Genomic DNA, 12,681 nt, shown 5'->3' with positions numbered 1-12,681 from the left:
AATCTGCTATGTGTTTGGTTACTCCAAGTATGAAGTTCTGGGTGGCATTTTCACAACATCCCAGGTGTCTCCTTTTAGACGAAAACCAAACAACTCCCAACAGAACACATTGACTTGGGCTTGGGCTTATGTCACGGCGTCAATCGATTTGCCAGACAGAATAGAATGCTGCACTATTTTGTCCGGGTAAAACAATTCTTCTAACGGAGCCCCCATAGCAGATGTAAACAGAGCCTAACAAGTTACTTACCAGTAATCCACTGCCCGTTTTCAAATTTTAGACTTTGCCCTGCAATGGTGATATTAGGGGCACCATAATCCAGACCCAGCTCCACCTCCTTTGTTGTCCTGTCCAGCTAGAAGAAAAATAAAGAAAAGAAAAAAGGGATAATAAATAGACCTGAGAGGAAACTGAGAAAATAATACTAGAACTTAAACGTTCTAAATGCCATAGTGTGTATGGTGCAAGTAGTAGTTCATGACGTAATAAATCATACCCTTATTTAATTCTAAAATCACATATGAGATAAAACTATAGATAGTAGATCTACAGGATATGGCCAAACCTGAGTAACTCTGGGCTCCCTGGATCGATTCATCTGGCCTAGCTTCTAGATAATTTACTAGCTACTGCTCGTAAGGAGACTGAATTGGGGATTATGAGCGAAACGGTAAGGGAGATTCCTCTACAGGTCTATGATGTGGATGTACCTATGAATGCTCACTGGCAAGAGAGGAATGTGCATTCTGTAGAATTTATTATGTTCAATACATTACTTTTTGTTATTACGGTTACTGTGATCTTTATGTAGAAAGTATAGTGGTGGCATACAAAGTAATATGAACTCTAAAAGCACTTGTATGCAGATATATGAACAGTTACAATGCACTTTGTAGAGTGTGACTTGGGCTGGGCAATTAATCGAAAAATAATCAAAATCTAAATTCTGCGCAATTCAACGACGTCATCTTGCGAATTTTTATCAATTATTTTCTCCCGATTTAAACTGTATCTGCATCTTCAGGACGCAGATACAGTTGAATCCAATGGTAGAGCAGGGGACCTGTGTGGTGGGCAACTATAGGGGCATTATACTGTGGGGAGGCAGTTATAGGGGCATTATACTGTGTGGGGAGCACTATGGGGCAACATACTGTGTAGAGAGCAGTTATAAGGGCATTATACTGGGTGAGGGCAGTTATAGAGGCACTATACTGTGTGCGAAGCACTATTGTGCAATATACTTTTAGAGCGCAGTGTCAGGGGGTATATTATATACAATAGTATACAGCAGGCTCAGGATAATTATTAATTCAGTGGCATAGCATGCAATTAGGGGGCGTGGCATGTAAAGGAGGTGTGGCCTAAATAATCATTCAATAATGGTAATCGAAGTTACAGGTTTCATTAAGGTCATAATTGACCAGCCCTAAATTTGACTATATCAATACCTATACCAAACCAGGCCAAAATAATACATATAATGATCTGCGTATATCAAAGCATAGACACAATCCCTATAGTATATGCGTAGACACTACCATACGGAGACTGAAATAACACAATAACACACCATAGGTACCACACAAAAAGATTTTTATTATATTTTAATCAGATATTTAAGAGCAATGACCATCAAGAGCTAAAATAACACACAAATTTGTGTGTTATTTTAGGTCTTGATGGCCCTTGCTCTTAAATAACTGATTAAAATATAATAAAAATCTTTTTGTATCGTACCTATGGTGTGCTAAGTTTGACTATGTTGGGTTATTGGGGGGGGGGGGAATCTTCTTTTCATGTAAAATCTAAAATTTGCAATAAAAACTATTTGATTTAACAAAAAAAAAAGTTACAAAAAAATCGTATGAAGGGTCAACAACAAGCGGATAGCAATTTTAGGGAGGGCTGTTATCCCGTATATCACATGCCGGTTACTGAAGGAAATCTTCTATGGGATTTTCAATCAAGAACGTAATCCCAGAGAAATGTGATTTTATTACGATTTTTATCTACACTATATATAGAATCTATGACATATAAGATCTTAGCTGAGAGATATACTAGTCCTTCTCAATGAATTAGAATATCATCAAAAAGATAATTTATTTCAGTAATTCAATTCAAAAAGTGAAATTTATATTATATAGATTCATTACACACAGAGTGATTTCCAGGATTTTTTTCTTTTAATGTTGATGAATATGGCGAACAGTTAATGAAAACCCAAAATTTAGTCTCAGAAAATTTGAATATTATATAAGCCCAATTTAAAAAAAGATTTTTAATACCGAAATGCTGGCCTACTGAAAAGTATGTACAGTATCTGCCCTCAATACTTGGTCAGGGCTCCTTTTGCATGAATTACTGAATCAATGCGGCGTGGCATGGAGGCGATCAGCCTGTGGCACTGCTGAGGTGTTATGGAAACCCAGGTTGCTTTGATAGCGGCCTTCAGCTCATCTGCATTGTTGGGTCTGGTGTCTCTCATCTTCCTCTTGACAATACCCTATAGATTCTCTATGGGGTTTAGGTCAGGCGAGTTTGCTGGCCAATCATGCACAGTGATACTGTGGTTATTAAACCAGGTATTGGTACTTTTGGCAGTGTGGGCAGGTGCCAAGTCCTGCTGGAAAATGAAATCAGCAGATCCATAAAGCTTGTCAGCAGAGGGAAGCATGAAGTGCTGTAAAATTTCCTGGTAGATGGCTGCGCTGACTCTTGACTTGATATAGAACAGTGGACCAACACCAGCAGATGACATGGCTCCCCGAACCATCACCGACTGTGGAAACTTCACACTGGACCGCAAGCAACTTGGATTGACGCCTCTCCACTCTTCCTCCAGACTCTGGGACCTTGAATTCCAAATTAAATGCAAAATTTACTTTCATCTGAAAACAGGACTTTGGACCACTGAGCAATGGGGTTGGTCCACTGTGTTATATAAAGTCCAGAGTCTACGCAGCCGTCTACCAGGAAATTTGAGAGCACTTCATGCTTCCCTCTGCTGACATTTTTGAAATTACGCTTATATAATATTCTAATTTCCAGAGACTAAATTTTGGGTTTCCATTAACTGTTCGCTATACTGAACATTAAAAGAAAAAAAAAAAAAAAAGCGGGAAATAGATCACTCTGTGTGTAATGAATCTACATAATATAGGAGTTTATATAGATGCAAGTAGCTATACAGTTACCTACTCCCTCAATTTTCACTTGCAGCTCGGCTTCTGAATCACACAAACACTATAATAATTTGTATTTATTTAGCGCCAACATTTTCCGCAGCACTTTACAAATCGGGTAAGTAACTAACAAGTAAAATGACAAATCAAAATAAATTAACAAACAATGAGACAACATTAGAGAAGTCCTTGTCCATAAGAGCTTACATTCTAAATGACTAACAATCTTTTATCTGAATAGAGAGTATTCATATAAAACAGACCAACCCCTTTAAAGTATATCCAGCAATCGCACATGATACAATTTCCTTACATCTTTATATGAATTTCTGTTGTCTGTCCTTTATGAACGGCCAAACGACTAGACCAATCTGGACCAAATTTGGCACATCAGTAAATCACGCGCTTCCGAAGGTTTTAGACCGGAATTCAGCTCTCTAGGACTTCCCGTCCTCAACATATTCACAAAAGCAAATATGGCACCACTGACTTCCACATCAAGGACCTTCCTCCATATCACATCAGATTACCTGTATTAGCCAATAGAAGCTCGCAGGTCCTTTATTCTTAGCCTCACTCGCATACACAGTCTTAGACCAGGTTTCCATAACAACCAAGCCATTTTTTTTTACTCGACGTGTTACTCGCTGTAAACGAACTTCACCTATGCTGGATTTGAGCATTCTCATGAATTGAAACTCTTTCATACCAGTCATGCCTCCAAAAAGGAACCCTGCACTTGGACTTTATTGGATATGTTGGCTTCATATCAGTAGGAAATTAAGTTTGTAACCCCTTAGTGACCAGGCCTGAAAGTGCCTTAACCCCTTCCCGCTCCTGGACGTACTATTAGGTCATGGCAGCTGTATCGTTCGCGCTCCATGACCTAATGGTACGTCCTGCAATTAGAACAGCGGTGCTCGCGCCCGGCGCGTTCATGCGCTGTGATAACCGCGATCGTTCTCGTTCAGCACAGCAGTGCTCGAGCCCGGCGTTCCTGAGCTGTGATAGCTGCTGTTTCTGACAGCACGCTATCACAGCATAATGTGCCGGGACCATTTACTATGGTCCCGCCTCGCCGATCGCCGCTATTGGCTAGTCAGTGAGTAACTAGCCAATATCAGCGATCAGTCTCATTGAGCACAGCGGTGCGCGTTCATGAGCTGTGATAGCTGCTGTTTCTGACAGCAGGCTATCACAGCATAATGGGCCGGGACTATTTACTATGGTCCCGCCTCGCCGATCGCCGCTATTGGCTAGTCAGTAAGTAACTAGCCAATAGCAGCGATCGGTCTCTTCACTTCCTCTATCTGACCTCACATCCTGCTGCAACCGCCCTGAACGCCCTGTTGGAGTTAGCGAGGCGTTGAGAGCGGTTGTGAGCAGAGAGTCAGAAGAGAAAAGAAGTTAAAAAAGTGAAAAAAAGTTTCTAAAACAACGGTTTTTTTGCTTCCCACCACCCCATCCACTACCCACTCCTGTTCCCTTCCTCTTTGAGTTCCACCAACGTTTTTTGGTCAGTGATCTCCTATCACTGACCACTTTTCAGTCTTCAGGACCAAATTTCTTGGTCCCTGGGGATTTTATTTTTATTTTTTTCTATATAAAACAAAAAAAAAAAATATAAAAAAAATTGTTAGTTTAGCCAAATTTGACAATTTAACTGCTTAGTTTAGCATTAGGGTTAGTTAGTGTCAGGGAACCGTCAAAAAGCGTAGTTAGGTATAGGGACAGGGAATTTAGCGTCAGGAATCGGTCACCGTAGATAGGCTTAGCGTTAGAGATCCATCACCGTAGTTAGGTTTAGTGTCAGGGAAGCTTGGAATAATCTAGATAGGTTTAGTGTCAGGGAATCGTCGCCGTAGGTAGGTTTAGCGTTAGGGAAGTCCACATAAAATTTAGTTAGGTTTAGTGTTAGGAACCCTCGCCCTAGTTAGCTTTAGCGTCAGGGAAGTCCACTTGCTCTCTAAAAACAAAACACGCATTTGTGCTAGTTGTGCTATCCTATTGCTCCCAGTTAGGGATTTGTTTTTTTGCTGTATATAAATTTTGTCTTAGCACAACAAGCATGTCCCAACGGACATTTACTGCTGAAGAGGCGTATGCATTTCTGGCCTCCGACACGGACTCGTCGGATGGTGATACACTATTTTATTTGTCTACCTCCTCATCCAGCGATGAAGAGGAGGCACCCCCTAGGAGACGCCCCAGGACCACCACCATAGTAGAAATCCCTGAGAGAAGTGACCCCACAACAAGTGATACCCCTGAGCGAAGTGACCCCATTTGGACGCCCTCACCAGACCATTATGAACCCCAAATCCCTGAGTACACGGGCAGCCCAGGGATAAAAATTTAACACGTCAGGGTTCAGTGAGATGGACTTTTTCAAGTTCTTCTTCACTGATGACTTTATAGAGCTAATGGTCTCCCAGACTAATTTATATGGCCAACAGTATATCACCAAGAACCCCAACTCATTTTATGCCCAATCCCAGAGGTGGACTCCTGTAAACGCAGCAGAGTTTTGCAAGTTCTGGGGACTGCTCTTAAACATGGGGCTTCTGAAAAAGCTATCCATTAGGACCTACTGGAGCACGGACATCTTATAACACACCCCGATGTACCGTATGGCTATGTCCAGGATGCGTTATGAGGCAATACTTCGCTTCCTACATTATGCCGATGAGCAGTGCCCACCCCGAGATGACCCCAGTTTTGACCGTGTATATAAACTGAGACCCTTATTAGACCATATCAGTGCCCGGTTTGCCCAAGCATACACCCCCGAGAAGTGTATTTCCATTGATGAGTCCCTGGTACATTTTAAAGGGAGGCTTCAATCCCGCCAGTACCTGCCAAGTAAGAGGGCAAGGTATGGCGTGAAGTTGTATAAGCTGTGCGAGAGTGCATCAGGGTATACATATAAATTCAGGATATATGAAGGGAAGGACAGCAGTATTCAGCCCCCAGAATGCCCCCCCTTACTGGGAATGAACGCAAAAATTGTGTGGGATTTGTTGCACCCACTGCTGGACCAGGGTTACCACCTCTACCTGGATAATTTTTATACCAGCGTCCCACTCTTCAAGTGCCTCGCTTCCAGAAGGACTGCGGCATGCGGCACTGCTAGAAAAAAATCTTAGAGGCCTTCCTAAAACACTGCTTGGGCAAACACTCAGAAGGGGTGAGAGCAGGGCACATTCTAGCAGCAACATATTGTGTGTCAAGTACAAGGACAAGAGAGATGTCCTTGTATTGACAACAATACATGGCCACACCAGTACCCATGTACCTGTACGAGGTACCAGTAGAGAGACCCCCAAACCAGATTGCATCCTGGACTACAATAGGTACATGGGAGGAGTGGACTTGTCGGATCAAGTCCTGAAGCCCTACAGCGCTATGCAGAAATCGAGGGTGTGGTATAAGAAGCTGGCCGTGCACATCATAGAGATGGCACTGTACAATGCGTACGTGCTACAACGATGTGCAGGCCAGAGGGGAACTTTCCTGGAATTTGAAGAGGTGGTTATAAAGAACCTAATTTTTTGCGACCAGGAAGGAGGGGCACCCAGTACTTCTGGAAGTGAGGCCACACGCATCGTACCAGAGAAACACTTTCCAGGAGAAAATCCCCAAACCGGTGGAAAGGGAAAGAGTCAAAAGAGGTGCAGAGTCTGCTATAAGAGGGGGATAAGGAAGGACACAATATACCAATGCGACACGTGTCCCGAAAAACCAGGGCTCTGTATAAAAGATTGTTTTAAAATTTACCATACATCCCTTGATTTGTAATTTACCCTGATGCACTCCGCACAGCTTATCCCCCTCATCTTTCCCTTTTGAGCCCTGCCATGTGCCCAAGCAGCAAATAACAGCCACATGTAGGGTATTGCCGTACCCGGGAGAACCCACATTACAATTTATGGGGTGTATGTCTCCGGTGGCACATGCTGGGCACAATATATCGGACACTGAAATGGCATATATGTATAGGAAATCTCAAATCTCACTTTGCACCATCTGCACTGTGGGGTCAAAATGCTCACTACACCTCTAGATGAATGTCTTAAGGGGTGTAGTTTTTAAAATGGGGTCACTTCTCGGGGGTTTCAACTGTACTGGTACCTCAGGGGTTCTGCCTACATGACTTAGCACCAAAAAAGCTCCAGTAGGCTAAATGGTGGTCCTTCCCTTCTGAGCCCTGCCGTGTTCCCAGGCAGCTAATAACAGCCACATGTAGGGTATTGCCGTACCCGGGAGAACCCACATTACAAATTATGGGGTGTATGTCTCCAGGTGGCACATGCTGGGCACAATATATCGGACACTGAAATGGCATATATGTATAGGAAATTGCAAATTTCACTCTGCACCATCTGCTGTGCATTATCTTTTACACAGTAACTGTGGGGACAAAATGCTCACTACACCTCTAGATGAATGTCTTAAGGGGTGTAGTTTTTAAAATGGGGTCACCACAAATGGGGTATTGCCGCACTAAGGACAAATTGGGCAACAAAATGGGGTGTTTTATTCCTTGTGAAAATAAGAAATTTTGATCAAAAATGACATCTTAATGGAGAAAATATAATATTTTTAATTTCACAGCCCAATTCAAATAGGTGCTGTGAAAAAACGGTGTGGTCAAAATGATAGCAACAACCATAAATGAATTCCTTGAGGGGTCTAGTTTCCAAAATGGGGTCACTTCTGGTGGGTTTCCATTGCTTTGATACCTCAACACCTCTTCAAACCTGGCATGCTGCCTAAAATATATTCTAATAAAAAAGAGGCCTCAAAATGCACTAGGTGCTTCTTTGCTTCTGGGGCTTGTGTTTTAGTCCACGAGCGCACTAGAGCCACATGTGGGACATTTCTAAAAACTGCAGAATCTGGACAATACATATTTAGTAGTATTTCTCTGGTAAAACCTTCTGTGTTACAGAAAAAAATTGAATAATATTGAAATTCAGCAAGAAAAATGAAATTTGCAAATTTCACCTCCACTTTGCTTTAATTCCTGTGAAACGCCTGAAGGGTTAAAAAACTTTCTAAATGCTGTTTTGAATACTTTGAGGGGTCTAGTTTTTAAAATGGGGTGTTTTATCAGGGTTTCTAATACATAGGCCCCTCAAAGCCACTTCAGAACTGAACAGGTACCTTAAAAAAAAAGCTTTTGAAATTTTCTTAAAAATATGAGAAATTGCTGTTTATGTTCTAAGCCTTGTAACGTCCAAGAAAAATAAAATAATATTCAAAAAACGATGCCAATCTAAAGTAGACATATGGTAAATGTGAACTAGTAACTATTAGTAACTATATGGGTGGTATAACCGTCTGTTTTACAAGCAGATGCATTTAAATTCTGAAAAATGCTATTTTTTCAAAATTTTCTCTACATTTTGCAATTTTTCACCAATAAACACTGAATATATCGACCAAATTTTACCACGAACATGAAGCCCAATGTGTCACGAGAAAACAATCTCAGAATCGCTTGGATAGGTTTAAGCATTCCGACGTTATTACCACATAAATTGAAATATGTCAGATTTGAAAAATGGGCTCTGAGCCTTAAAGGGAATGTGTTGCCAGAAAAACATGTTTGTTTTTTTTTAGTTAAACAATTAGTGTGTAGGTGATTAAACATTGTTCTAATTTTTTAAATTTTTTCCACAAGTCAGGAAATATTATAAATTGGATTCAATTTATAATATTTCCCAGCACTGGTCACTAGATGGAGCAATTCCCAAAATTGCAGCATTGCATGTGGTAAAGCAACCACATTGCTTTATGCTGCAAAATTGGGAAAAAATCCCTCGCTCTAGTGAGCTCTCAGAATCCCCCCCTCCTTTATCCTGGCTAGTGCCGGGAGAAACGAGGGGTTTGAACGGTCTAACATCCTACACTGTGTGTTGCCATTTTTTGAGCTAACACACAGTGTAGAAGGTTAACATACAGTAGTAAACACACTGAAACACGCACATACATAGAAATCACTTACCTGCTCCAGTCGCCGCCGCTCCCTCCGGTCCGTCCGCTCCGTCTGCTGCCGCTGCTCCATGTGCACAAGTCCGGAAGCCGCGACCGGAAGTAGTAATCTTACTGCCCGGCCGCGACTACTGGTCCACAGGAAAATGGCGCCGGCCGTTCCCACACACACGGCGTACACCAAAGTGGATGGAACGGGCCCCGTTCGCAGTCCCTATGGGACTGGAGCTGCCGTATTCCATGTCTGTATGTGTCGTTAATCGACACATACAGAAATGGAAAAAAAATGGCAGCCCCCATAGGGAAGAAAAAGTGTAAAAATTGAAAAAAGTAACACACAAATAAATATAAACGTTTTTAATAAAACCCTAACATAAAACTGATATTAAAAAAAAAATTTTGGTGACACTGTTCCTTTAAGGCCAAAACTAGGCTGTGTCCTTAAGGGGTTAATGACCAAGCCAGATTTTGGAAATCTGGCATGCGTAACTTTATCAGATAATAACTCTGCAATAGTTTTGCATATCCAAGTAATTCTGACATTGTTTTTTCCTCACATCTTGTACTTTATTTAGGTGGAAAAAGTAGACTGATACAATTTGCGAAAATTAATTAAAAATTAAAAAAATTTATGATTTAAAAAAATTAATAAATTAACATTTACCCTATTTTGAACTGCAATATGTCGCATTTATACATACTGCACACTTTTTTTTAAATTAAATATATATACATTTCTCTACTCTATTTTAGAAGCAGTTTTGAAAAAAACAAACATTTTTAGCAATTTAGGAGACTTACAAATGTTATAATAATTTTATACATTTTGAAGTACATTTTGTTTTCTTGCACCAAGCCAAGTTTTCAGAAGCTCATATGTGTCAGAATGATGGAAATCACCATGAATTACCTAATTTTTAAAACTACACCCCTTAAGATATTTATTAAGGGGTGTTGGAAGTATTTTGACCCCACAGTTTTTTGTAAGAATTCATGCAAAGTAGGGTGCAAATTATAATTTTTTCACTTTTTCCACAAATGTATCATTTTAAAGACAGATTTCTTTGTAAAGCGAACATGAGAATGAAGAAACACATCTATCACCCTGTTTCTCTGGTGTTCAAAAATGCCCCCATTGTGGCCCTAATGCGCTGCCTGGACACACGGCAGAGCCCAAAAGGAAGCAAGCACCCGATGGCTTTCAGGACACATACTTTGCTTGAAAATGTTTTACGCCCCACTGCACATTTGGAGAGGCTTTGAGCTGCCAGAACGATAGAAATCCCCCATAAATTACCACATTTAGAAAACTATACCCCTTTATGTATTCATTTAGGGGTGTAGCGAGTATTTTGACAGAATTTGCAGGAATTAATGCAACGCAGGTGAAAAAAAATGTAAATTTCACTTTTTTTCCACAAATGAGTCGTTTTACAGATATATTTCTTTGTAAAGCAAACATGAGAATGAAGAAACGCACCCCAAAATCTATCACGTCAATATATACAAATGGAGGAAAATGTATCTAACCATGTGGCAAACTCGCGTTTGTTCACATGATAGAAGAACACCTGCAGGGCTGTCATGTCAAGCTTTTTTTTTTTTTTCACTGACTGGTTGTACAACGTCTCTTTAGCCCCATCAATCCCTATATAATGGATGAACGTGCCAAGCGACGCGGTACACCATAACAGGCCCCTGCCCAGCAAGGTAAAAACGGCTATGTGCACAAAACAACCAATCACCTACAGAATATATGAAGGGGCAGTGTCCAAAACCATCTATAGGAACAGTAAAGGATCACTGATCCCCAAAATGATGTTACTATTTCTAAAAGTATTGTCGGGTGTAAGCGATCCATCAAAAACCCGAACAAAACTGTAATAAAGCCCATGGTGTATTGAGAAGGAATAGTTCGATTATTAGAGATCCTCCAGATAAAAAAAAGATCATTCCCGTATCACGGTACAGAATTAGGAATGTAACAGCTGTAGGTGGCAGGACATAGTCATAAGAACCGTCTAATAAAAAAATGGTGGATGTGGGATTTTGTACTGGACAATTAATTCCAGGATTTGATCACCCACAAACAAAGAAATAAAAAAAAAATCATAAGGGGTCAAATTAATTTTACAGTCTGAAAAAAAAATGTGCTCTACAACCTCTCCCAAAAGAAATAATTCCTACTTGGAAAGCCCACAAACTAAAAAGAAAATATAAATAAATTGACTCCCTAAAAAGACCACCCCCACCCATTATTTTTTTTGGCCATTAAATGCTAGTAATTTGAAACCGTGTGATAGGTTTTGAAACAGAGGTAGTTACAAAGCCCTGGTTTTGATGGACACATGGGGCAATAAAAGCAGGTATCCCTCCTCCAGCCATGATTTCTACATACCCGGCACCTTTTTTGGGGATATTTTTGGGTCCCAGAGGAAGAAACAGGGTGTAAAAAGTGGCACTCGGAAAGCCTGCGCACATCCTCAGATTCGCAGGATTGTGCAGGTATAGTGGACTCAAAAAGGAGACGCTCAATGACCGTCTCCTGAAATTGAATAAAAGTGGGCGTTCCTTGGGCCTTTTTGAAAATAACAAAAAACTGTTATAGGTAGCAACCTGGATAAGGTATGTTGCGGCCTTTTTGTACCAGGTCTTATTTTTGCGCTTCACCAGGTAAGGTTGAAGCACCTGGTCGGAAAGGTCTACACCCCCCATAAATTTGTTGTAGTCTGTTACACAGACAGGTTTGTGGTTTGCAGTGGTAGCCCCCCTCTCTCTGTCACAGTGGTGTCTGCGTGTACAGTGGACAGCATGTAGATATCCTTGTAATGTCTCAGAGACTGTACAGCGTGGAGCAAGCCTACGCCTTGCTATGTTCCGACAGTTCTGATAGTGAAATTGACACCGCTTCAGAATTTTTTCCTAACAGTGACGATTCCAATTCTACCGCTGAACCCCATAGCCCTATGGTGGCAGATACAGCCGTCGCTAGAGGCGTCAAGTGCAGGGCCGAGTGTTGCAGTCCCTCCCGTGATGTGGGATGCCGAACTATCATTCCCCCCCCCCCCCCAAGTACACCAATTTGAAGCGACTCCAGGAATTAATGTCGATATCCAAAATTTGCCTCGCTGCGGGACAACTGTCATCATGTTTTCAGTACGGGACAGTAGTTCCACGGAGAGTCAGGGACTCCTAGCGTCGTACATAACTATGATGCTAGGAGCCCGGCTTCCTGCAGAGTGTACGGTCTGGGACTTGCGGCTGAAATATGGTCCGTCCTTTACGGACCAAACATGCTCGTGTGAATCCAGCCTTACAGCTATTACAGCCCTAAACACGAACGCTAACCTAGCACAAACGCTAACCTAGCACTAACCTAGATATATATATATATATATATATATACATACACATACACACACACACACACACATACATACATACAAAGCACCAAAGCACCCCCAGACCACTCGTTATGGTCTCTGGTTGTTGCTC

The 12,681-nt window shown here is 41.3% G+C and overlaps 1 protein-coding gene across 5 annotated transcripts in view; it reads right to left on the bottom strand.

Moving 5' to 3' along the window:
* CBY1 (chibby 1, beta catenin antagonist) overlaps positions 1-12,681 on the bottom strand; it is a 117,086-nt gene that overhangs the window by 14,511 nt on the left and 89,894 nt on the right. For all 5 annotated transcript variants that reach the window (XM_075833577.1, XM_075833578.1, XM_075833575.1 and 2 more), the window contains exon 3: positions 251-356. In XM_075833577.1, the coding sequence (XP_075689692.1) occupies positions 251-356 (106 nt within the window). The remainder of the gene's footprint in view (positions 1-250; positions 357-12,681) is intronic.

Source organism: Rhinoderma darwinii, chromosome 7 (assembly GCF_050947455.1).
Source record: "Rhinoderma darwinii isolate aRhiDar2 chromosome 7, aRhiDar2.hap1, whole genome shotgun sequence".
Classification (NCBI taxonomy): Eukaryota; Metazoa; Chordata; class Amphibia; order Anura; family Rhinodermatidae; genus Rhinoderma; species Rhinoderma darwinii.
The sequence above is the reverse complement of the archived record's forward strand: the minus strand, read 5'-3'. Positions and strand labels throughout refer to the sequence as shown.